Source organism: Thamnophis elegans, chromosome 14 (genome assembly GCF_009769535.1).
Source record: "Thamnophis elegans isolate rThaEle1 chromosome 14, rThaEle1.pri, whole genome shotgun sequence".
Classification (NCBI taxonomy): Eukaryota; Metazoa; Chordata; class Lepidosauria; order Squamata; family Colubridae; genus Thamnophis; species Thamnophis elegans.
In genome coordinates this window covers 12763163-12790094 of record NC_045554.1, presented here as the reverse complement: position 1 = coordinate 12790094, position 26932 = coordinate 12763163, and the positions used below count along the sequence as shown (strand labels likewise).

Sequence of the window (26932 nt, the reverse complement as noted above, 5' to 3'; positions counted from 1 at the left end):
ATTTAAATATTTCATTCCTGCATTTTCTTATATGTTCCCCAGGCAAGGTTTTCTTTAAAGTAATATAATGGCTACAGAATAAAATACTAAGTAAGTCGATCTCTGTAACATAAGCTAAAAATCAGGTTAGATCAGTTCATAAAAAATGCTGTTCCATAGCAATGCTACCATTTTAGGAAGAAGAAAAAGAGAGACCAGGAAAATTGTCATAATGTGTATAGGAAGGGCTTGATTAAAGAATTCATAGAATAGTGATAGACCTTAACAGAATAAGAGAGTTGGAAGAGACCTTGGAGGTCTTCTAGTCCAACCCCCTACTCAAGCAGGAAATCCTATACTATTTCACACAAATGGTTGTCCTCTCTCTTCTTAAAAACCTCCAGTGTTGGAGCACACACAACCTCTGAAGGCAAGTTGTTTCATTAATTGTTCTCAGGAATAAAAGAATAAGAGAGCTGGAAGAGACCTTGGAGGTCTTCTAGTCCAACCCACTGCTCAAGCAGGAGACCATATACAAAAGGCAGATGGAGTATGAACTTAAGTATCTTGCTTCTTTAGGGAAAAAAGGGATCCCATTAAAATGATTTTAGGATATTCTGAGATCTAGCCAGAAATTTGTTTGCTTCCATCCCTCTACAGAATAACAAAGTTGGAAGGGACCTTGGAGGTCTTCTAGTCCAACCCCCTGCTCAAGCAGGAGATCCTACACCATTCCAGAGATGTGGTTGTCCAGTTTCTTCTTAAAAACCTCCAGTGATGAAGCACCCACAATTTCTGAAGGCAAGCCGTTCCATTGATTCTGTTCTGTTCTGTTAGGAAATTTCTCCTTAATTCAAGGTTGCTTCTCTCCTTGATTAATTTCCACCCATTGTTTCTTGTCTTGTCCTGCCTTCCAGTGCTGTGGTAGGAGTAGTTTTTTCTACATCTTTTAAAAGTTGTTTTTAAAAATCTTCATAACATATGCATACAATTCACCGCCTTTGTGGTATTTCAAATTTGGTAATTACAAAGGATGCATGTATCACCTAAGAAATAATTGACGGCTTTGAACTCTGGTGCTGGAGAAGACTCCTGCGAGTCCCTTGAACTGCAAGGTAATCCAACCGGTCAGTCCTAGAGGAGATCAACCCTGGCTGCTCTTTAGAAGGCCAGGTCCTGAAGAGGAAACTCAAATACTTTGGCCACCTAATGAGAAGGAAGGACTCCCTGGAGAAGAGCCTCATGCGGGGAAAAACAGAGGGCAAAAGAAGAAGAGAACAACAGAGAATGAGGGGGCTGGATGGAGTCACCAAAGCAGTCGGCGTGAGCTTAAATGGACTCCAAAGGATGGTAGAGGGCAGGAAGGCCTGGAGGAACTTTGTAGGGTCGTGATGGGTCAGACACAACCTCACAACTAAGAATATATCACTCAATGATGCTGAAACTGGGCACCACATAGAAACATCCGCACACTAAATGCACAGCTGTCTCCTACATCTTCTGCTGGTTTCTACTGTCAGGTTCCAGGTCTTATGACCCAAAAGCAGAAAAATCTATTTACAAGACAAGATGTGGGTATGAAACTGAAGGAGGAAACTATGTGAAAGTTTTCTTTTTTAAAGGTTCCTGGTTTTTAAAAGGCTGGAAAGCAGATGGAGAGCAAAAATCCATTTTCCGCCTGATTTACTGAGCAGCGAGTTTGATAGAGCCATCCAAGTATTTCGAAGATGAAAAGAACAGTTTGAACAAATGAACAATTGTTATCAAAGCTCTGTAGATCCATTCGAGCAGAAGTTTTGGAAAAACGGAGATCCAGCAAGCCAAGCCCTGACAGTCCTTATTTGACTTTTAATAGCCTAAGACAGTGTTTCACAACCTTTGCAACTCTTTAAGATGTGTGTGGATTTCAACTCCCTAATGACGACACTAAGCTGGCAGGAATAGCCAACAGCTCAGATGATAGGCTCAAGATCCAGATGGATCTTGACAGATTTGAACACTGGGCTCTATCTAACCAAATGAAATTCAACGTAAAGAAAAGAAATGAAGAAATAAGAGTGGTTAAGAGGGTAGCACTGCAGGCTACTTCAGCTGACTGCTAGCTGCAGTTCAGCAGTTCGAATCTCACCAGGCTCAAGGTTGACTCAGCCTTCCATCCTTCCAATGTGGGTAAAATGAGGACCCAGATTGTTGGGGGCAAGAGGCTGACTCTGTAAACTGCTTAGAGAGGGCTGTAAAGCACTATGAAGCGGTATATAGTCTAAGTGCTATTGCTATTGCCCTTTTCCTTCCTTCCTTCCTTCCTTCCTTCCTTCCTTCCTTCCTTCCTTCCTTTCTTTCTTTCTTTCCTTCCTCCCTCCCTCCCTCCCTCCCAGTAGTTAAATGCATTATTGCAGACTAACACTGCCCACTGCCAGCAGTTCGATCTCACCAGGCTAAGGTTGACTTAGCCTTCCATCCTTCCGAGGTGGGTAAAATGAGAACCCAGATTGTTGGGGGCAAGACGCTGACTCTGCAAACCGTTTAGAGAGGGCTGGAAAAGCATTATGAAGCAGTATATAAGGGCTATTGGTTTTGCTAATGTCACGCAATTAAGGCAAGAAAAACCAAAGTTTTTCTTGCCCAAGTACAGGTAGAGATTGGGTGAAACCTGGCTCAATAGCAGTAACTGTGGGAGGATCTTGGAGTCCTGGTGGACAATCATTTAAATATGAGCCAGCAGTGTGTAGCGGCTACCCCAAAAAAGCCAATGCAATTCTAGGTTGCATTAACAAAAGGACAGACTTGAGTTCACGTGAAAATACCACTTTACAAAGCTTTCATAAGACCACACTGGAAAAACTGCATCCGGTTTTAATCACCCCATTACAAAAAACAAATATTTTGAGACTTTGGAAATAGTGCAGAGAAGAGCAGCAAAGATGATTAGGGGCCTGGAAGCTAAAATATATGAAGAACGCTTGAATGAATTAGTTAGAACTAGTCTAGTAAAAAGAAAAGGACCAGGGATGATAGGATAGCAGTGTTCCAATATTTGAGGGGCTGCCACAAAGAAGAGGGGGATCAACCTATTCTCCAATGCACCTGAAGGCAAGACAGGAAACAATGGATGGAAACTAATCAGGAGAGAAGCAACCTGGAACTAAAGAGAAACTTCCAGTGGAACAGCTAGCCTCCAGAAGTTATGAGTGCTCCATCACTGGATGTTTTTAAGAAGAGACTGGACATTCACTTGTCAGAAATGGTCTCCTGCTTGAGCAGGGGGGTGGACTAGAAGACCTCCAAGGTCCCTTCCAATGCTGTTATTTTGTTATTCCCAGAATTCCCGAGTTAGCAATGCTGGCTGGGGATTTCAGGGAGTTGAAATCCACCCATCTTAAAACTGCTGGAGCTGTGGAATACTGGTCTAACAAGAGTAAGGCTGTTATTCTCTGCTCCCAAGATTAAATTCTTTCAGATCAGATGGACTTATTTTTTAAGACTGGTAAGAAGACAGTACATAATCCACTATTTTTCCCTTTTAAAGACTGAGGAAGATTGCTGAGAACGGAGAATCTCTTAAAGTTCATCTCACCAGATCCAGTGTTCTTGTTTAAGTTACTCGGCACGAAATCCTGAAACCATTTCAATAAAATAGAAAAACTTCTCTTGTTCAGCCCAACCATACTTGCTCCAGCTGCGAGCTGGCAATTTTTAACTTTTGGCCCAAGATCAGTAAAATTACAGATTCTGATGTGTCTCTCTTTTTTTTTTTTTGGAGGAGAGAGCCTCACTCCTGTTCGGTAGCTGGCCAGTTATTTAGAAGCCTTGACACAGAAAGTTTTGCAAATGCAGACGAGAAAAACGGTACATTTCACCTTGTTTAATTCGGTATTGAAAAAAAAAAAGCTGCCTGAAACTTTCTGGAGCCACCCTGGCTAATGAAGCAGGTGTTGTATAGAACAATGATGGGGAACTTTTCCGGCACTGAGTGCCCAAACCAGAACATGCATGCATGTGTGCATGTCAGGGCACCAGAAATCCAGCTGGCCGGTGCACATGCCAATCAGCCAGACTTCAGGTTTCCAGTACTTGCAGGCGTGCTGCCCAGCTGATCTTCACAGGGGCCGGAGCACTGGAAACCCGAAGACCAGCTGGCCAGCTCACATATGCCTGTTTTTGGTCAATTTTTTTTGGACGTTTTCAGGCTGTTTTGGGGGAGTTTTCTGGGCCATTTTTGGTGGCGTTTTCCGGCGCTTGCAAAGACCAGCACTGTTGAAACCAGAAGAGCAGCTGGCGACGGCGCGCATGTCCACAGGGAAGGCTCTGTGTGCCACCTCTGGCACACGTGCCATAGGTTCGCCATCATATGTAGAGAACAAACTGCCTCCACAGCAGGACATTAGAAGAAAATGTGTGATTTTTCTGCCCCCTAGCAGAATCTCCTGGACATATGGCTGTGCTGGGTCCCCCCCCCCCCCCGCCCCCTGGAAGCAAAAAAACCACGACCCACCTTGCAAGTCCCAACCTGGTGGAGAGGTTTCACGGCAGCTATCTAGATCAGCAACCCCAGTGACTGTCTCTCCCCCTTCCCCACCCCCACCCAAAGTGAGGTTCTCAGTTCTAGGCAGCCCCCAGTGGGCCGCCTCGGCCTTTTCTTCGATTCAGGTGTATTCGCAAAGGTGGCCGCATCCTGTAGGACAATGGGAACTCGTTTCCAGCCACTTCATGATATGTTGCAGGTGACCACCGTGACTGCAGCCCTGGCACCACACAAAGAGGCCCTTGACCACGTGGTGGCACACGGCGCACATGCTGGCACACTGCCGGCACCTGAAAAAGACCACAAAAGAGAACAGCAGCTGAAGGACACAGGTGGGGCTGCAGGGGAAGAGCAGAGCCTCCAGCAACAGAGAGAGTTCAACCTTCAGCTATGAAGTTCAGCCTGTTACTTGACTCTCTCTCTCTCTCTCCCCCTCCCTCCCCCCTTCCCAGTCGTGGATAGAATCCTGATTCAGTTAATTCTCTCTCTCTCTCCCCCCCCCCTTCCCAGTCGTCGGTGGAATCCTGATTCAGTTAATTTTCTCTCTCTTCTGTTTTTCTCTCTGTCTCTCTTTCTCTCTCTCCCAGTCGTGGGTGGAATCCTGATTCAGTTAATTTTCTCTCTGTCTCCCTCTTTCTGTTTGTTATCTATCTATCTATCTATCTATCTATCTATCTATCTATCTATCTATCTATCTATCTATCTATCTATCATCTATCTATTTATCTTATATCTATCTATCTCCATCCATCCATCCATCCATCCATCCATCCATCCATCCATCCATCTCTGTTTCTCTCTCTCTCTCTCTGCTCAGCCTAGACTATTTCGCAAACTTTGGGAAACGAATAGGACAAATACAGGTAGTCCTGAACGTATGGCCACAATCAAGCCCAAAATTACTGTTGTTAAGTGAGACATTTGTGGAGTTCTGCTTCATTTTACAACCTTTCTTGCCACAGTTGTTAAGTGAGTGGTTGCAGTTCACACCGTTGTGAAGTGAACCTGACTCCCCTGTTGACATGGCTTGTCAGAAGGTCGCAAAAGGGGATTGTGGGATCCTGGGATGCTTCAACGGTCATAAATACGAGCCAGTGGTCAAGTCTCTGAATTTTGACCATGTGATCATGGGGATGACTGCAATGGGTCCTCCCGAGCTCAGTTTTAGCTGACAGAGGCATCTCAGGCCGGTCCTTCACTCTTTCCAGGGTGGGCCTGTAGGCCTCGAGTTTGACACTCTGGTTCTAAAGCCTACCCCTTTTGAATTCCGCTGACCATTATATAATGCCAATTTAATACTGATTAGATTCTTGTATAAAGTTAAACATAAATGTTCCTCTCACACGTATGCACTAGTTGTTCCCAACTCTAGGGGGCAGTGCTCATCTCCGTTTCAAAGCTGAAGAGCCAGCGCTGTCCGAAGACGTCTCCGTGGTCATGTGACTGGCATGACTAAATGCCGAAGATGCATGGAACACTGTTCCCTTCCCACCAAAGGTGGTTCCTATTTTTTCTACTTGCATTTTTTAAACGTGCTTTTGAACTGCTAGGTTGGCAGAAGCTGGGACAAGTCACGGGAGCTCACCCCATTACGTGGCGCTAGGGATTCGAACCGCCAAACTGCCGACCTTTCTGATCGACAAGCTCAGCATCTTAGCCACTGAGCCCCCACCTCCCCTTGTATATGATTCTTGTATACAGAGCAATAAATCTTCTACACTGCAACTGAATGGACGGTCCTGTATCGATGCACCTGACACCTTCGCTGAAAGGTGGAAAGCCCCCCTTCTGCCTTCAGGTTCTGAGGAAACTCTCCAGGCTACACTTGGCGTGACCTGACAAAAGGGCGAACGACAAAACCGCGCCGACTAAACCGCGTCGCTAAAACCACGATGTCATCAGCGCGCCGACAACAGCGCGCCGACAGAAGCGCGATTTAAGTTAAGTTAAGGGTTAGGTTTAGGGTTACAGCGCACTTCTGTCGGCGCGCTGTCGTCGGCGCGCTTCAGCGCTCATTCGTCGGCGCGCTTTAGAACTCGCGGTTTTGTCACCGCGGTTTAGTCAGGCGCGCTTTTGTCGTTCGCGCTTTTGTGGGTGAACCACGCTTGGTATGTAACAAAGAAGTGAGATCATTACGGGTTGCCTAACTATTTAACTTTGCTCTCCTGCAACAGGAAGGGAGCTTCTCACCGGTCACAGATCCATCCCTTGTTGCTCATCGGCCGCTTGCAGTTGCTGCAGTTGATGTGCAGGGTGGTGGAGGCCTGGTTGAGGCAGTGGACGGCCCTGCAGGTGCTCAGTTTGATCACTTCGTTGGAGATGTTCCACAGCTGGAACCGCTGCAGCAGGTCAATGTACGACATGTACCACTGTTCCTGGGGGAGACAAAGGACAACAGTATCATTGTTCTGATCGAGGCTTCCCGAGAGCCTGAAGCAAACTCCTTGTCCCGACAAAAACCCCTTTTATTAATTGACTGTGAATTCTGCTCATTCACCTCCAGAAAAGTCTTTCGAGGGAGGATTTACAGTCACAGACCTTATCTGGCTTGGAGAGCTGCCAGGCTGGTGTCTGCAGAACTTGGCAAGGAGTCTCAGAGTCACAAACCAATTAAGTGAACTAATTGTCTCCTGCAAACTCCACTCCCCTTTCGCTCCTCTTTTATTTCCTCTGGGAGGGGCCATTCACTGTCCACCTGTGGCCTTACTCCCCAGTCGACCCGTTCTTTAGCTGTTCCCTTCGTCTGGCAACTCTGCATGTGCACACACTGGGAATAGGCTCCAGCTGTTTCTCTGCCTCACTGATGTCTGACTCTGAAGGCAGCTGATAACTGTCGGATGACTCTGGCCCCCTCTCTGCCTCCAACACAGAGCCCTCATCAGAGCCTTCCCCAGACTCCAGGATTGGCCCAGGTTCCTCCCCAACCTCCTCACTGTCTGAATCTGCTGCCAGCTCCACTGGACGCTGGCAGACCACCACAGGCTTTAGGTACCTGTGTTTGGTCATCAATCCCCTTCTTGATACGATCCCCCAGTACAATCAGGATCGACACGGCCATCTGGACATCTCCCTGCTCGGCGTAGAAAAGCAGCATGTCATGGACAATAGGGTTGAAGAAATCGGCGGGCAGGCGATTGTCATAGAGGGAGTGCGAAATGGAAATGAGGGAGAACGATTCCACAGGGGTGAGAGACACGGTCTCCGCCTCGTTGCCACTGACGTGGGGCGAGTCAGCTTTATCTTGCAGATGGTCCAGGGCAGAGGGGTTGTCTACGATCTCGTGGCGTAAAGGAAAGGCTTCCTGGGGAAGGATATACTCTTGTTCTTCGGCTGCAGGAAGACATGGAACCATGAAGGAGAAAGCAAGCAGACCTAAATCCCTCCATTCTCTCCTCTTATATAATGTTATATTATGCAGATTACTAACCAATAAACCCCTCCCCCCCTATTTATTTATAGGGAGAAAATGTCCGTACCAAACGTAATTTCTAATGTTAGATTTTCCCCATTACCAGAGGGAGCCCCCTTGTGGAGTACTGTGAATCTGCTATCATGCCAACTCCATTGCGCTGTACAGTAGAAGCCATTTTAAGGCACAACAGGCTGCATCTTAACAGAACACACATCCTGAGGGGTTTTAGATGTGTCTTATCCCCACAGTATTTGTTTCCAGAGAGTAAGTCATCTGTGTACCAAGTTTGGTTGCTCAAGGTGTTCCAGAGTTATACTGGAACACACACATACATACACACACAAACAGCAGTTTTTATATAGATAAGACTAATTGGTTTCACACTGTCATCTTTTGTTTGTCTCCTAGCCGCTCTGCCCTTTGTAGTTCTCACCAAGCACTGGATAATGAACAAAATGGAATGAATGTTTTTATTGACGTTCAATGGAGAGAAAGGGATTAGAAGAGAGTAAGCAGGTACACAACAGAGAACACACATCGGAAGCAATGCACTGGCACCCAGCAGCCATGAGCATGCTTGATATAAACTGCCTTGTATCCCTCACGGTGTGCCTGCTTACTCTCTTGCAATCCCTTCTTCTCCAATCTCTCCGCTCTGAAAAAGGGAGAAAAAGAAAAACAACAGATCAGGCATGAAGAGTAGGATGGGCACTCACTGTGAGGATTCTCATGGTCCATCATGTACAGATCATCTTCATCGGCTTCCACATCGCCCAGGAGATAATCGGCAGGAACGTCACTTCCTTCTGTCTCCTCGTTCTCTGGACATCCCGGAAAAAGAAAAAGACACTTACAAGAAGAGTCATAGAGTTGGATGATGAAGCTGTTTTGGCCAGAGTTCAGCTTCCTGTTCATTGCAGGAGTTTAGATTAAGGCACCTCTGATCAATAGGGTCAGTCTAGGCCAGGGGTCAGCAACCGCATGTGGCGCTTTCATCCCTCTGCTGCGGCTGTCGCTCAAACTATGCGTCACAACCGCCAATGTGTGATACCTGCGGGCACGCGATTGATTGAGCTTTTCAACCACCGGTAGGCCAACCGTGGATAACTCCAAGAAAATAAGAGTTTCAGAAGAAAACAGAACGTTTAATTCAACTCTATTAGGTTAGTTCTGTGGCTGCTCAGGAAATAGTCAGGCACGGGAAGCGTTTTGTGGCTCCCGGTGTTTTCTCTTCTGTGGGAAGCAGGTCCAAATGGTTCTTTGAGTGTTTAAGGTTGCCGACCCCTGGTCTAGGCACCACATGAACAAAAGCAATGAAGAGAAGTTCACTCCTTTCTCCAAGGTTTACTATTGCACCGCTTGGCTACTTAAGAGATTCAATCAGAATCTGCCTTTATCTAGCATGGATCTATTGTTCCAAGTCCTAAACACGAAAAGGAGATTGTACTTTCTTTTAGGAAATTCCTCTTTGGGTATTGAATGAATGGGGTCAGGCAGACAGTTGAGCAGCATTATGTTGAATGTTGGTGATTGTTTGAAGTTACAGTGGCACCTGGCTCTTGCCCATGCAACCATCTCAGCATCCCCGTGTCACGTGATGAAAATTCAGGTGCTTGGCAACCAGTATGTACCGTATTTTTGGGAGTATAAGGCACACCAAGGTTTTGAAGAGGCAAATTAAAAAAAAAAGTTTTTGCACTCTGCAAACCTCCCCAAAAAGGCCCGTTTTTCGTGAAAACGGGCCAGTTTTTTTTTGTTTTTTTTAAAAAGGGGGGGGATGAATAGCCTTTAGGCTTGTCGAATGCTCCTAGGGGGTGGGCTGGCACAAAAATGAGCAAAAAACGGCCCCTTGTTTGCTCATTTCTGCCCTCCCCAGCTCCCAGGAGCTCTCTGGAAGCCTCCAGAAGACTCTGCACGGCCATTTTGGTGAAGGGGGTGGGGTTTTCGAGAGGCAAAAAAAAATGCTGTATCCAGTGTATAAGACGCACCCAGATTTTCAGCCTCTTTTTTGAGGGGAAAAGGTGCATCTTATACTCTGAAAAAAGAGAATTATAATAGTTGCAGCATCCTGGGATTGTTTGACGGCCGTTGGTGATCTTCCCAGCCAGTTTCCAATATGCAAAGTCAACGGGGAAAGCTGGATTTGCTTAATGATCATACGAGTCACTTAATAAATGCAGCGGTTCACTCAACAACTGGCTCACTTAGCTACCGCCTTACTTGGCATCAGAAATTCTGGTCCCAATTGTGGACTTCAGTCAAGGATTGTCAGTATTCTGCTTCCACGGCCATCTTTTGCCTGGACTGAATATAGCCACTTCCCTTGCAAATGTAAAGGTAAAAGCTCCCCTCGCACATACATGCTAGTCGTTCCCAACTCTAGGGGGCAGTGCTCATCTCCGTTTCAAAGCCAAAGAGCCAGCGCTGTCCGAAGACATCTCCGTGGTCATGTGGCCGGCATGACTAAATACTGAAGGCGCACGGAACATTGTTAACCTTCCCACCAAAGGTGGTTCCCATTTTTCTACTCGCATTTTTTATATCCTTTCTTTTTTTTTTTTTTTTAAATATATTTTATTCATTTTTCACATTCCATTTGCAATCTCTTATATACAGGGTATTTACTATAAGAAAAGAAAAAAAAAAGGAGATAAAACGAACAAAAAAAGGAAACACAACTCATCATTCACAACCCCACCTAACCCTTCCATCCTCCATACACCCCATCTACCCTCTCCAACTTTCCTTTCTCCCTCTAACACTCCCCTCCTACTTCCCTTTCCCCTCAAGCCTTCCTACTCCCCACACACCCTCCTTACATTCCCCTTACTCCTTCCTTACTCCTCCCTCTTCTTTCCCTCTACCTCCCTCCTTGGTGTATGCCTTTATTCGAGTGTTGTTTGATCTGATAAAAGTAAAATGAACCAAGGAAAAAAAAGAAAAAAGAAAAAAAAAAGAACCACCGTATATAAATACATTCTTGTTCTTATTAAGACTATGTTAACCCCCCCCATCCCACCCCCACAAATCCCCATCCCTAATCCTCCCGACTTCCCAGGGCCCACACCTGGCACTACCTTCTGTCTAAAATATCTTGTATACATATGGATTAAAAAAATAAAAGTAATATGTCAAAAAAAAAGAAAAACAGAAAAAAAAGAAGAGAGAAGAGAAAAGAGAAAAGAAAAAAAGAAAAAAAAAGAAACCACTCTTTGTGTTGATCTCAGCCCCCCATCTTTATCTATGCTTAAATAGTATAAATCATTCTATCTATATTTTATTCTCGTCTCTTACTTCTTTGCTATTTACCCCAACCTTCTGTAGACTCTCCCGTTCCTCTTCCTAAACCTTATGATCCCTTCCGATAAAATTTAAGCAACGTGGTTCATGCCACATATTCAAATTACTTTGCAGAAGAGTAATCAAGCTTTCCCTTCTAGTAAAATTTAAACAGCGTAAATGATCTTTCTTAACCTCCTTTTCAAACAGTAATTCAAAATAATCTAGCCAAGCTTCCCCTTCTTAGTAAAGTTAAGCAGCGTAGATCAAATATTACTTTACACAGAAATCAACTTCTATCTTAAGATAATTCCAACCGACTTTCTCTTCTAATAGGATTTAAATAATGTAGTTCATTCCACATGCATTTTACCCTCATCCCTTACTTGTCTGATATTTACCACTATCAAATTTATGCTAACATTTGTTTGAAATCTAACTCAAAGCAATTTCAACCAACTTTCCCTTCTAATAAAAGTTAAATAGCATGGATCATTCCACATATTCAAATAATACTTTCAGCAAGAGTCAGTTAACCTTCTGTTTTAAAATAGTCCCTTCTAACAAAGTTTAAACAACATAAATCATTCCGCATTCTTTTTACACCTATCTTAAGATAATCCCAACCGGCTTTCTGTTCTAATAAGCTTTAAACAACGTAAATCATTCCACATATATTTTACCCTCATCCCTTGCTTGTCTAATGTTTACCACTATCAAATTTATGCTAACGTTAATTTAAAATCTAGCTCAAAGTAGTTTCACCCAGCTTTCCCTTCTGATAAGAATTAGTCCGCTTTTTCTACCGGAGAGAGGTCTCAAACCCCCATTCAGTCCTTAACTTTGGCGAATATTTTGAAATGTCTAAATTCTCGATCTCCGTTTTTCTGCTTCTCCGAGGGAGGAAAGGCTACCCCCTCCATCTTGCAGCCACATGGCCTGCCGTTTGCCTTCTCCTTCCGCTTGTCTCTCCTCTCTTCCAAGTGAGTCAGGAAGTCCCGCCTTCAAAGTCCTGCAGTAGAAATCTTGAGCCTCCGAAACAGAGTTAAGACGAAATCTTTGATTCTCAAATGTAACCGTGATGCCGGCAGGGGCCTCCCATCTGTATCGAATCTGTTGACTCCTAAGCTCTTTAGTTAAAAAGGTGTAGTCCCTTCTTGCTTTCAACATCTGGAAAGGTATATCTTTGAAGACAATCAGGACCTGGTCATCAACTCGGAGACTGTTGTTATGAAACTTTTGCACAATCACGTTTCTAGCTTCTTTTGTAGAGAAATGTATAATTATGTCCCTCGGGAGCTGTCGCTGTTCCGCTATCAATGAGTTCTGGCGATAGATTTTCCGAATCTGCCAATCAAAATTAAGTCCCGGGCTTCCCACCGCATGGCTGAAGGCTTCAGCAAAGGTCTGTTTCAGATTCTCTTGCCCCTTTTCACGGAATCCTCTGACTCTTATTGCAAATGCCTTCCTATTAAAATTTATCATCATAAGCTGTTGTTCAGTGTCTCTAATTTTTTGTTGTAAAATTTGAATATTGGTAGTCAAATTAAAATTAGCCTTCTCCAAACTTTCCAATTTGTTCTCTATTTCAGCAGAATAATCTGACAGGGCAGACACGGCTGCAAACGTGTTCGCCTTCATTTGATTAACTTTAGACTTTAAATCATCATATAGTTCCAATACAAATTCCTTAATTTCTTGTTTAAAATCATTAAACATTTTAAAGAAATATTCCTGTGTTAAAAGTTCTCCAGTAGATGGCATAGGAGACAAAGGCTGTGGTTCCAGTAAAAATTCTTTAAATTCTTTAGACACATTTGTAGCAGAGCGCTTCTTTGACCTGGGTGCCATAATAAATACACAAGTAAGCAGCGCTTTGCTCCCCTCTGTTTCCAAAGAAGAAGAGTTTATTTTGTTAAGGAGCGGTCTGCAGGAAGATAAAACCGGCTAAGTATATCCACTATCAATCATCCACGGAGAGAAATCGCCATTTTGAAATCCATTTAGACAAAGAAGTCTCTAAGACAAATGGTGCTGGTATTTAAGATAGTAATAAAAACATAAATCTCACAGGGGTGGGACCCGCCCGTATCGATTCTAGCTTGAAAAAACTTTGTTTTGTCCTGGGGGGGGGGGCTAGCCTGTCTGGGGCTGCCAAAAAAAAAAAAGGCAGCTGAGAAGAACTGGCTGGAGATAAAAGCTCCGCTCCGGCTGGATCTAATCTCTATCCACAGCCAAAAAAAGAAAAAGGCTGTGGCTTACGAATAGACCCTAGCCTACAGAGCTACTCCCTGCCCCTTTCTTAGCCAAAAAGGGGTGCTATCTATGATCTTATTTAGATATACAGACCAGATCTCTGAGGAGCTCGGTGGAGCCCTCCTCGGCAACAGGCCACGCCCCCAGGAAGTCCGCATTTTTTATATCCTTTCAAAGTAGGTTGGCAGAAGGTAGGACAAGTAACAGGAGCTCACTCTGTTATGCGGCGCTAGGGATTCAAACCGCCAAACTGCGACCTTTCTGATGGACAAGCTCAGCGTCTTAGCCCCTGAGCCACCGCTTCCCTATTTTCCTGGTACAGCTGTCTGCTCACCGTCGTTATTGATGAGAGTTGAAGTGGAATCCATGAGAATGGCTTCAGGACGATTCTCCCCCTTGGTCCTCTCCAGCCGTGACTCCGTCCCTATTCCAGAGGGAATATCTTTCAAGTTAAAGCTGGGAGAGAAGCAGAAAATGCTGAATAGTCCACAGTAATATTTTCTATCCCTTTCTTCTCTATGTCTGCAATGCTTTCAATTTTGGCTAAGTGCGATTGTTTTTAATTCTGAATTTGTCACCAGCTGAGCTATCTGTCAGGCCTGCAGCCATCTTTTCTTTTGGATCTCAGGCCTGCCACACTTTCTATTCTTCTACTATGCATTTTCTATTGTGGGGAAAATGGGAGGGGAAGTTGTATGGAGTTAGATGCGATGTAGCTATAATAACATTCTTTCTAGAAAGTCAAGGTCATCCTTTGTCTTTGCATCTCTGCACCTGACTGGAACTGGATGAGTGGAACTGCCAGCATGGCAGTGGGAGATTGGACCATGTGATGGGGCTCGTGGGTGTGGAGGCAAGATCTCGAACTTTCAACTGGATGGGGAAAACCGGGAAGCTTTTAGATTCGGGTTTTCCCAGATGTGCCAACATGGCTCTCTTCATAAATTGGAACTTTGCGCAGTACGTTGCCTTGGACTCTGATTTAATTTTGGATGCTATTTGGAATCCAGATACTATCTTTATTTATTTAACTTAATCTCTTTATTTTACTTTGTTCCAATCTCTGCAATTTTTTTCTGTCATTTTCTAATTTTAATGTTTTAACAATTTGTAAGCTGCCCAGAATTAGTTGGGAGTTGGGCAGCCTATATAGGTAGCCCTCCACTTACAGAAGTTCATTTAGTGACTGGGGGGTTGAAGTTACAATGGCACTGAAAAATTATGACCATTTCCCCACACTTATGATCATGGCAACACCTCCCATGGTCACGTGATTTATATTCAGATGCTGGACAACTGACTCATATTTATGACAGTTGCAGTGCTCAGGAATCATTTTGTGACCATCTGACAAACAAAAAATCAACGGGGAAGGTGGATTCCCTGAACGACCGTGTTACTAATTTAACAACTGCAGGGATTCGCTCAACAAATATGGCAAGAAAAGTCGTAAAATGGGACAAATCCGCTTAACAAATTTTTCACTTAACAATATAAACTTTGGGCTCAATTGTGGTCGAAAGTTGAGGACTACCTGTAACTCTCACGTAGTCACAGCAACGCGTCCTTGGAAAGGACTTGGTAGGTGAACAAAAAGGCCAAATCGATTGCACCGTCAGCTAGATATCTGAACATCTAGCTGACTATGCAATGAATCATAACAATAATTTTGTAGGACCACCAATGTTATGTACATGATTCTGGGCAGCCAATAGAAGGAAGACAGCAAAAACAACTTGAATTAAAAATAATAGGGCAGCCAAGAATGTTCATGATATTCCATACTTTAAGACCTGGCTGGAGGATAGTGGGGAACCAAGAACCATGCTCACCCACTCTATGATATTATCATTACAAACACATGCAGATGAATCAGCAATAGCTTTGAATTTATGGGGACAGGATTATCTGATTTACCATTTTGTGATATTTCCTGTTGGCCTTTGACAAAACCTCCCAGGATCTGTTGTTCCAGAAAGTCTTTAGGGCAAAGTTTCTCAACCTTGACAACTTTGAGATGGGTGGAGTTAAGCTCCCAGATTCCTACCCTAAATGGGGGCTACAAGGCTCCAGGGTCTTGCCTGGATTTGCCCCAAGTCACATGTCCCCACAATGCAGGCCCCTCCCCTTTCTCTTTACCTGTTCATGAGCGGAAGGCTAGAGCTACTTTTTCCCAGGCTGTGGTTGAGGTTCGTGGCAGGGACGGTGTTAGGGCTTGAATAAATAATCCGGAGCATTGTCCACGTCTGAGCAACCTGGAGAAAAAAGACAGAAAAGAGCTAAGAAACCACCGGCTAAGCCTTGTCAATTGAAGGACTGTAAGCCAACCCTCCAGCAGAGTCTCTCTCAACTTCAGCCACTTTTCAGATGTGTGGATTTTAATACCCGAGTTGGCTAAGGAATTCTGGGAGTTGAAGTCCATCTATGTGGAGTGGAGTGGAATAGAATATGGAAATAGAGAATAGGAATAGGAATAAGAATAGAATAGAATATGGAAATAGAGAATAAGAATAGAATAGAATATGGAATTAATACAGAATAGAATAGGATAGGAATAGAATATAATAGAATATGGAATTAATATAGAATAGGATAGGAATAGGAATAGAATTAGAATAGAATTAAAATAAAATTAGAATAGAATATGGAAAGGGAATGGGAATGAGAATGAAATAGCTTTATTGGCCAACTGTGATTGGACACACAAGGAATTTGTCTCCAGTGCAGAAGTTCTCAGTGTGTACACATACACACAACAACAACAACAAAGTAGGTCATAGATCATAAAGCAGAGTTACAATCATTAATCATCAGATACAAACAACAAGTGCTAAATCATAAGATACCAATCAGAAGTAGATAGTAGGAAAGATGAGAAGGTGAGAAAAGATGAGAAATGAGAAGGATAACAGAAATACAGCCCTACTACATGTGTAAATATCTTGAGGCCTAAGACAGTGCTGTGGGAATTAGGTGTTCAGCAAAGAGATGGCACAAGGGAAAAAATGACCTTTGTGTCTAGTTGTTTTGGCATGCAATGCCCTATAGCAGTATCCTAAGGGGAGTTGAAACAATTTATCTCCAGGATGTGAGGGGTCTCTAGATATTTTCTTTCTGGTTCGTGCATTAAATGTATCCTCAGTAGAAGGAAGGCTGGTTGCAATCATTTTTTTCTGCAGCCCTAACTATCCACTGAAGTCTGTACCACGGTTGGAAAACACCACCCTAAGAGGATGAAGTTTTAAACTGAAACATATTTCAAGAAGAGATTGGCCTGTCATCTGTCAGAAATAACAGATGACAGAATAACAGAGTTAGAAGGGACTTTGGAGGTCTTCTAGTCCAACCCCCTGCTCAGGCAGGAAACCCTACACCACTTGAGACAAATGGTTGTCCAATCACTTCTCTTTAGGAGCCGTGATGGCACAGTGGTTAGAATGCAGTACTGTAGGCTACTTCGGCTGACTGCTGGCTGCCAGCAGTTCGGCTGTTTGATTTTCACCGGCTCAAGGTTGACTCAGCCTTCCATCCTTCCAAGGTGGGTAAAATGAGGACCCAAATTGTTGGGGGCAAGAGGCTGACTCTGTAAACCGCTTAGAGAGGGCTGTAAAGCACTGCAAAGTGGTACATAAGTCTAAGTGCTATTGCTGTTTATTCCTTCCTTCCTTTCTTCCTTCCTCTCTTAATTCCTTCCTCTCTTAATTCCCTTTCTCATTCTCCTTCCTTGTAGCACAGTGGTTAGAATGCAATATTTCTGCCAACTGCCATCAGTTCAATCATGACTGGCTCAAGATTGACTCAGCCTTCCATCCTTCCGAGGTGGGTAAAATGAGGACCCAAATTGTTGGGGGCAAGAGGCTGACTCTGTAAACCGCTTAGAGAGGGCTGTAAAGCACTGCAAAGTGGTACATAAGTCTAAGTGCTATTGCTGTTTATTCCTTCCTTCCTTCCTCTCTTAATTCCTTCCTCTCTTAATTCCCTTTCTCATTCTCCTTCCTTGTAGCACAGTGGTTAGAATGCAATATTTCTGCCAACTGCCATCAGTTCAATCATGACTGGCTCAAGATTGACTCAGCCTTCCATCCTTCCGAGGTGGGTAAAATGAGGACCCAGATTGTTGGGGGCAAGAGGCTGACTCTGTAAACTGCTTAGAGAGGGCTGTAAAAGCACTATGAAGCGGTATGTAAGCCTAAATCCTATTGCTATTAAAACCTCCAGTGTTGGCGCATCCACAACTTCTAGAGGCAAGTCATTTCCACTGATTAATTGAATAAGAGAGTTGGAAGGGGTCTTGGAGGTCATCTAGTCCAACCCCCCATCTAGACAGGAAACCCTACACCACTTCAGACAAATGGTTATCCAGTCTCCTCTTAAAAGTCTCCACTGATGGAGCGTTCACAACTTCTGGTGGCAAGCTGTTCCACTGGTTGATTGTCCTCACTGTCAGGAAATTTCTCCTTAGTTCTAAGTTGCTTCTCTCCTTGATTAGTTTCCATCCATCCCTTCTTGTCCTGCCCTCAGGTGCTTTGGGGAATAGTTTGACTCCCTCTTCTTTGTGGCAACCCCTGAGATATTGGAACACTGCTATCATGTCTCCACTAGTCCTTCTTTTCATTAAACTAGAGATACCCAGTTCCTGCAACCATTTTTTATATGTTTTAGCCTCCAGTCCCCTAATCATCTTGGTTGCTCTTCTCTGCACTCTTCCTAGAGTCTCCACATCTTTTTTTTTACATCGTGGCGACCAAAAATGGTGTTGGGTCTCCTGCTTGAGTGGGGTATGGGGGGTGGTGGGTGTTGGACTAGATGACCTCCAAGGTCCCTTCCCACTCTGTTAATCGGTTCTAGGAAGAGATGCCACTTTACCTGGTTGCGCTTCAGCTCTTTGGCTACTTTGGCATTGTGGTCACACAGCTCGGCCAGCGGCCGCCCCGTCAGCAGGTACTGCTTGGCAGTCCGCACAAACCAATCCATGCTGCTGGCGTCGCAGCCCGCGTCAGCCTCGAAGACGCTGAGGGCGCTGGAGGAGGAGATGAACTCGAACTGCTCGGCGGGGTCCAGCTTCCGCTTGAAGAAAATGGGATGGCGGCGGTCGCCGAGGTAGGGCTTCCGATTCGAGTCAGCGGAGATGAGGCTCTCCTTGGCCGCGAAAGCCAGGTCTCCGAAGAGGCTGTAGCACAGGCCCTCCGGGTTGGCCCGCTCGATGGGCTGGCTTGCGTCCTTGAAGATGTGCTGGTAAAGAGTGCTGTCCTTGGATCCCGAGAGGAGGAAGTAAGGGTCGTGCAGATGCCGCCAGACGATCCCAGTGGTGACGTCTTTGTGCTCCTCGAACATGGCGGAAGGGATGAAGGGGCGCCGGATGTCCCAGACATAGATGTTGTGGTCCACCATCATCGAGCAGGTGGCGATGTGGTGCTTGCATTCGGGCCTCCACTTGACCCGGGCTACGGAGGCTATCGTTTGCACACAGTAGATCTCTTTGGCCCGGTTGGTGCTCATGTCCCAGACTTTGACCATCTTATCTCGGCCGCCTGTGGCCAGCCAGCCTCTAGCGGAAGGGAAAGGCCAAGAATGGATGAGACTGATAACAAAAACAGTTCGATAGACATTGCGTGCAACTAAAAAGATGGTTGAACAGGTGCCCCCTTTGAACCATTACATTTTTGGTGGCCATCACCTCCGCCAGGCGAATATCTGAGCTACAGGCATTGTCTACCAGGGATGATTTATATATATTTCACCATGACAGGGTGGTTTTAAGGCTGGAGCCCTCCTTCATACCCAAGGTGTGCTCTTACTTCCATGGATCTCAGGAGTTGATTTTGCCTAATTTTTGTCCGGATCCTTCTCATCCTTTAGAGAAAAAATGGCACATCTTGGACGTGATGAGGGCTCTGAGGATTTATCTCAAAAGAATTTGTCGACTAGAAAGACTGAAGTATTATTTGTTTCTTTCCAGCCGGGATCCCTGGGGAATAAGGTGACATGTACTACCGTAGGCAGATGGCTGTGAGCCTGTATTGCTTACTGCTTTACCAAGCACAAGGGCCCCAGGATATATAATATGGAGTACAGGAAAAGTAAAAATGCTCCTTTTGAGGATCACCTTCACTACTTAAAGCAGTTGAAAGCACAATATAAGACCCTTCTAAAAGAAAAGAAAAGTGCGGCTCTGAAGAAGTCTTGGCATAAACTACCGTATTTTCCAGAGTATAAGACGCACCAAGGTTTTGAAGAGGCAAATTAAAAAAAAAGTTTTTGCACTCTGCAAACCTCCCCAAAACGGGCCCATTTTGCCCCCCCCCCCAAATGGCACGGGGGCTTGCAGAGTGCCCGGAGGAGGGTGAGGGGGGGAAAATTGAGCAAAAAATGGGCTGTTTTCTGCTCGTTTCTGCCCTTTCCAGCCCCCAGCTCTCTAAAAGCTTCCTAGAGGCTATGCATGGCCATTTTGGTGAAGGGGGTGGGGGCTTTGGAGGCAAAAAACAGCTGTATTCAGTGTATAAGATGCACCAAGATTTTCAACCTCTTTTTTGAGGGAAAAGGGTGCGTCTTATACTCTGAAAAATATGGTAATTACATCAGTCAGGACAAAAAATACATCCCTTTTTTGGTACATCACCAGAGGATTGGGGAAACCTCCATTACCCCCAACTAATCAGGTACCGATTCATGCCTGGGAAGAATATTTTAGGGAGCTTTATACAGACCCCGACTATGTAACCAAGAAGAGCCAAATTAGTTTGAACCAGACTCCTTACTGGCCCCCTGTTACAGCAGAAGAGATATCTGCTGTTGTAGAGGTTGGTCGGACCTCTAAAGGCTAATAAGGCAACTGGTGCTGATAATATCCTGCCAGAAATAATCAAAAAGAACACCAGTTGGTGGGCTCCACTTTTAGCATCACTGTTTACATTCATAGATAAAACAGGCCATATGCCTAGAGATTGGGGAGTAGCAATTATCATACAATTTATAAAAAAGGTAATAGAAATGACCCAGGCAATTATGGACCCATCAGTCTTCTGAGCATTATTAGTAAACTGTATGCCAAACACCTAAACTATAAACTTCAGGATTGGCTAATTTCAGGGGGGATAATCAAAGATGAACAAGCCGGTTTTAGAGAAGGAAGATCAACGGTGGATCATATCTTAATGAGAATGATAAAACAGTTCGGCTACAATCTCTAAAGTTGGTGCAATAGGACTGGAGAACTAGCAGCTTTCCAGGTGCTGTCCAGGCAGTCCTCGACTTACAACAGTTCACTGAGTGATCGTTGAAAGTTACAACGGCACTGGAAAAAAGTGATTGGGAACCGGTTTTCCCCACGCACAACTCTTATAGCCTCCCCATGATCATGGGATCAAAATTCAGATGCTTGGCAACCAGTTCACACTTATGACCATTTCTACGTCCCAAAGTCATGTATTCCTCTTTTGCGACCTTCTGACAAGCCAAGTCAATGGGGAAACTGGATTCACTTCACAAACCAGGTTCCTAACTTATCAATTGCAGTGAGTCACTGAACAACCATAGCGAGAAAGATTTGTAAAATGGGGCAAAAGTCACTTCACCAATTCTCACTTCCACAATGTAGATGTTGGGCTCAATTGTGGTTTGTTATCGAGGACTGACTGTAGTTAGTCCTTGACATACAACCATAATTGAGCCTGGAATTAGAATCATAAGTCACCATGGGCCTTAAATCAAAGCATCAGATAAGCAGACCCAATTTTCCCTCTCCTTTTTTTACAGCAATTTTTAGGATAATCAATTTTAATCATTGAATGGAAGTTTTTTGCTGGAAATCAGAAGCAAACTCTGGAATGAGGTGTTCTTGGTGCTCTCTTTGCTTGCTTGTTTTCTTGCAGGCATTTCATTACCCAAATTAGTTAACCTCATCAGTGCTAGAAGGGAATGGGGTTTGCAGAAAGGAGGAGGAGGAGGAGGAGGAGGAGGAGGAGGAGGAGGAGGAGGAGGATGACGACGACTGTGGAGTCCCTGCTACTCACTGAACTTGGTTGTTTTCTTGCAGACATTTCATTACCCTAGCTAGGTAAAACTCTGAAAGCATAGCAAAAAAACCCCACCATTGCAAAGTGTGATCATGTGATCGCAGGACGCTGCAAATGGTTGTAATGGTGAGCCGGTTGTTGAACACCCAAACCAGGGTTTGCTTGATATCTGCGCGATTTATTTAACAATCATGTTGATCTGCTTAACAGCTAGCCTACAAATTGTGACATCTAAGCCAACCAGCAACAACCTACGGCATAAATTCTAATCCCAATAACGGTTGCTAAGACGAGGGCTACCTGCAAACTGTCAGAAAGGGCAAAATGATGCTTAAAATGCGAAGGGCAATGTGACTTCCCAACAAAAATGCTATGCAGAGAAGTTGCACAAGGTGGAAGGGAACTGAAGAGGCTTCAGTTGGACAGGCTCACAAAAGAGCTAAAAGGCAAAGAGGAATCAGAGTACTACTTAGTATGGGACTTATGGTATAATTGGCTAGAGGAAAGAGGGGGAAAAAAACAGGATAGTAACAAAGAGAAGAAGAAAGATCAAGAAACTACAAAACAAATATAAAAAAGTGCAGAATCAATAAGAGGGGGGGAAATACAAGATAGATTGTAGATGAAATAAGAAATATGAGAGGATCAAATGTGTATACTATGTATGAAATAAGAGGTATAAAATATGTATATAGATATGGATATAGTTATATAAGATATATGTATTGATAAAGGAAACACAATGGATATGTAGAAGATGTAAAATGTGCTGCAAAGATGATATGATTGCATAAATAAAATAAAAAACTTTAAAAAAAGAAGCAGCAGCTGCTGAAAACAGAACCCTAGATGGCTCTGTCAGAAGGTGCTAGAAAACAAGGCAGGCACAGAAAAGCATCCGATACAGAAAAGATAGACAGACAGACAGACAGACAGAGACAGACGTGTTTATACCTGTCCTCTGGATGCCAATCACAACAGAACACGGGTCCGTTGTGGGCCGTGAACATCCTCTCGTAACGGTCTGGCCGGCGAATATCCCACAGTTGAACGTTCCCGTTTTCAAAGGTGGCAGCAAAGGTGAAGTAGTCGCGGATACTAAACTGGACGTCACGCACGCTTTCCGACTGACCTGAGGGGGGCAGAGACCACATTGGGTTGATCTTCTACCTTCAGGGCTGTTCAAACTTGGCAACTTTTAAGACTTGGGGACTTCAACCCCCACAATCCTCCAGTCAGTCATGCCAGGTCTTAAAAAGTTGCCAAAATTTGGAGAGTTCCGTTTCTACCTGATAAACCATCCAGGTGATGTTTGACCCTCTGAAAACAGGTTCTGTTCCCCCATCTGGTGCTGCTCCAAATGTATTAAGACTCCAATGCCTTATAATCTCCTAGCCAGCCTGGGCGCTGGGGATTATGGGAAGCGAAGCCTCCTTGTGACACGGTCATTCTCTAATTTCCAAAAGAATGGGGTTTTTTGCACAAAATAGGAAATGGTGAAATTATGATATGTGGATTTGATCATTAGTAATACTGATAAACTACCGTATTTTTCGGGGTGTAAGACGCACCAAGATTTTGAAGAGGCAATTTTTTTAAAAAAGTCTTTGCACTCTGCAGACCTCCCAAAAATGGCCCGTTTTTCATGAAAATTGACCTTTTTTTTTTTTAAAGGGCATGAATAGCCTTTAGGAGGCTTGTAGAGTGAGAGTGCTCCTGGGGTGTGGGGCAAAAAATGAGCAAAAAAATGGCATGCATAGCCGTTAGGAGGCTTATAGAGTGCTGCTGGGGGTTGGGAAGGAGGGCAAAATTGAGCAAAAAAAAAGCCCATTTTTCACTCATTTCTGCCCTCTCCAGCACCCAAGAGCACTCTGAAAGCCTCCTAAAGACTATGCACGGCCATTTTGGTGAAGGGGGCAAGGTTTCTGGAGGCTAGAAATTGCTATATTCAGTGTATAAGATGCACCCAGATTTTTAGCCTCTTAAAGATGCGTCTTATACCCCGAAAAATACGGTATTTTTAAAAAAATGAATGTTATGATGTAACCTTAGAGAAAGAGTTTAATGTATGTTTCATTTGCATCTATTAAAAAGTTGGAAGAACATGCAGAACATAGAATCATAGGGCTGGAAGGGACCTCAGATCGGTCAGATCTCTCTTTAACAAGCTTCCACCCATTACTTCTTGTCCTGCCCTCAGGTGCTCCTCTCTGTGACAACCTCGTGATTATACAAATCAAGGTTTTGCAATGTCTATACCACCTGAACATCTGTGAATTTGCTTTCAAAATCCTTTAAAACATTTCTGTCCTTTTCAGTTTTTATTTCTTTTAAAGACCCTGTAATCCCTTACATCGGGATGGAGTCGGGGCAACTGATCAGAGCTCAAGAGTTTACTGGCCGGATGCCCTTCCTGCTGCCTACGTGGGGGGTCACAGCAGACAATTACTGTACATTTTGGAGTATAAAACGCAGCAAGATTTCGAAGAGGCAAATTTTTAAAAAAGTTTTTGCATTTTGCAAACCTCCCAAAAATGGCACGTTTTTGTAAAAAAAAAAGGGGGGGGCATGCACAGCCTTTAGGAGGCTTGTAGAGTGCTCCTGGGGGTTGGGGGGCTCCAAAATGAGCAAAAGGCCCATTTTCTGCTCATCTTTGCCCTCCCCAGCCCCCAGGAGCCCTCTGGAAGCCTCCTAAAGGCTATGCACAGCCATTTTTTGCAAAGGGGGCAGGGTTTTTGGATGCTGTATTCAGTGTCTAAGACACGTTCAGATTTTCACCCTCTTTTGGGGGGGGGAAAGCTGAGTCTTATACTCTGAAAAATACGGTAATCATTGCACCCAGAGAGATAAACATCTGCCACTGCCTCCTGATTGCAAGGTGAGAAGTCCACCTCTAGGCCACCGCGCTGCTCCATTACTGTCCTCCTCAGTAGCGTAGGATAATTCCACCTTATCCTAATCTACTCATGAGGAAGTCAGCGATTCCCAAATATGGATTCTTACCTGAGAAAGTGCTGACTGAGTCCTTTTTCCGTAGGTCGAAGCACTTCATGTAGCCATCCTGAGACCCGCTAAGGAGCATATAGACCTCCGTAGGGTGAAAGCACACCTTGTTCACGGTTCGCTTGTGCTCCATGAAAAGTTGGTCCTGTTTGTTCCGAGAGGGCTTGCCCAGGTTCCACGTGACCACCACTCCGTTTGTGGCAGCTGTGGCCAGCAAATTCTCGTCCATCTGGTGCCACACCACGTCAGCACAGCTGAAGTTCAGAGAGGGCTTGCGGCCGACACGCAGGTTGAGTTTTTCCACAAACTGGTCCTCTTCGATGGAGTAGATCTTGAAAATGTTGCGCCCGGCCACCACCACCTGAGCAGCGTCCCGGCACACACTGATGGCATTAGAAGGGGCGTCCAGATGGCAGCACATGGTCCGTCCCGTGATCGTGTTGCCACCAAGAGCGGTGGTCACCCTGGCCATTTTCTCCATGGCGCCCTACAAATATCCAAAGTCTTGTCTAAAACAGGAGCAGCTGAAAGACTAAGCAATACCGCAATATTAAAATCAATCTGCGACAAACTGCATACAACACTTCGTACAGGTAGTCCTTGATATATGATTTGAGCCCCACATTTACGTTGCCAAGCAAGGCAGTTGTTTTAAGTGAGTTTTGCCCAACTTTACCACCTTTGTTTTAAACGTATGTTAAGTGAATCACTGGAGTTGTTAAGAGAATCATGTGGTCCTGAAGCAAACCTGGCTTCCCTCGTTGACTCTGCTTGTCGGAAGGTGCCTGGGAAGGTTACTAATGGTGATCACATGAACCCGGGACATTGCAACTGTCGCAAGTACATGCCAGTTGCCAAGTATTTGCATTTTGAACAGGTCACCAGGAGGAGGATGCAATGGTCATAAGCGTGGAAACCGATCATGAATTACCTTTTTTCAGTGCTGTTGTAACTTCAAATGGACATTAAACAAATGGTTTTAAGTCAAGGATCACCTGTATACCACTCAACTATTTCCTATAAATCTATGCAATGAAAAGGAATGGGGGGCGGGGGGGGGGAATCCCTCAAAGCACTAATTATCTTTTTTTTTTAATAAAAAGTGTATAAAAGCAAAAATTAAGAGCAGAAAATTGCTTTCTGTTGCTGCAGTTACAACAGGATAGAATAGAACAGAACAGAATTAGAAATAGAATAGAACTAGGATTATAATTAGGAATAGAAATAGAATAGGAGTTAGAGTTTAGACTAGAATTCTTTATTGGCTAAGTGTGATTGGACACACAAGGAATTTATCTTTGGTGCATTTGCTCTCAGTGTACCTAAAAGGAAAGATACATTCATCAAGAATCATACTGTACAACCCTTAATGATAGTCATAGGGTGCAAATAAGCAATCAAATTGTATTAGGAAACGATCAATATATATATCGTAAGGATACAAGCAACAAAGTTACAGTCATACAGTCATAGGTGGGAGAAGATGGGGGATAGGGACGATGAGAAGATTAATAGCAATAGTAAGCAGACTTAATACATAGTTTGACAGTGCTGAGAACTGAATCCTATATAAACTATTTTTCTATGGGTTTTTTTTTTTTTGGCCATGAAGGACACCAAACATTTGGGGTGCCAATGGTCTTCCCAATCTAGTATTTTATAAATTTATTTATTAGATTTTCATCCCACGTTTTTGAATTTTATAAGTACCTCAGGGTGGCAACCCTAACCTAATCCTCCTTCCTCCTATTCTCCCCACAACAACCCTGTGAGGTAGGTTGGGCTGATGAGAGAGAACGACATACAAACTCGTTTGCCTGTCTAAATAAAAAGGGAAATAAAAATAATAAGCTGGTTAAAATGCACGTGTGCAAATGTGTGTGTTTATCTTATACACTCGTGTCTGCCTAAAAAAAAAAGGAAAATAACCACCAATATGGCTGCTGGCTAAAAGGCAAGGGGGGGAAATACCGGCGATTTTGATGTGCAAATCCGTAGATCTGTCCAAATGGAAAACAAATATATATTTATTTTAAACACATTTTAAATAAATGAAGGCTGGTTGCTATGACTACATGCTTATGCGCATGCTCGAGTGTCCTTTCCTACAGAAAGGCACGTGCGGGGCCGCTCTAGCAAACAAGACCTCGAAGGGGTTTCCGAGAGTGGGAATGAGGGGCTGGAAGGGAGAGAGTACTTCCGGTCCCGGCTTTCGAGGCAACAACCCTCTCAACTCAGTTCCAGCCACGCTTCCCTCGAGGCGACCTTCTCGCCTCCTCACCTCACACGACGGTCTCCACTGGTCTTCCACACTGGAATAGGCCGCCTCGCCGCGGGGCACTCACACTTCCTTCCAGCCGGCCCAACTCGGGCCAAGACTCGTCCGCCATCTTGGATTACCCGTCACGCCTTTCGGGGCTTGAGAAGCCGGAGGCCCTCATTCTGCGGCCGCTTTCCCTTCCTCCT

General features: G+C 44.4%; 1 protein-coding gene across 3 annotated transcripts; it reads right to left on the bottom strand.

Moving 5' to 3' along the window:
* Positions 1-3821: 3821 nt before the first annotated feature.
* On the bottom strand, positions 3822-26931 carry WDR24 (WD repeat domain 24). 3 transcript variants are annotated; one of them, XM_032231327.1, is made up of 10 exons: positions 26748-26931; positions 24467-24998; positions 22418-22595; positions 18315-18996; positions 15588-15703; positions 13783-13904; positions 8630-8734; positions 7494-7831; positions 6692-6876; positions 3822-4791 (listed from the first exon to the last, which is right to left on the bottom strand). In XM_032231327.1, the coding sequence occupies exons 2-10, from the start codon at positions 24945-24947 to the stop codon at positions 4623-4625; spliced, it is 2376 nt and encodes a 791-aa protein (XP_032087218.1). In that variant the 5' UTR covers positions 24948-24998; positions 26748-26931; the 3' UTR covers positions 3822-4622. The 3 variants fall into 3 exon arrangements, with proteins under 3 accessions (XP_032087218.1, XP_032087219.1, XP_032087220.1); XM_032231328.1 differs by having other exon boundaries at positions 24467-24990; XM_032231329.1 differs by having other exon boundaries at positions 24467-24953.
* Position 26932: the final 1 nt, after the last annotated feature.

What these genes read in the sequence shown, in the direction of transcription:
- WDR24 (XM_032231327.1), bottom strand. Translation starts at nt 24,947, where the DNA reads ATGGAGAAAATGGCCAGGGTGACCACCGCTCTTGGTGGCAACACGATC. An exon ending in AAGAGCTGAAGCGCAACCAG is followed by an intron (nt 15,704 to 18,314) that starts GTAAAGTGGCAT and finishes TTTTTTCTCCAG; the next exon opens with GTTGCTCAGACGTGGACAAT. An exon ending in GGACCATGAGAATCCTCACA is followed by an intron (nt 7,832 to 8,629) that starts GTGAGTGCCCAT and finishes GTCTTCCTGCAG; the next exon opens with CCGAAGAACAAGAGTATATC.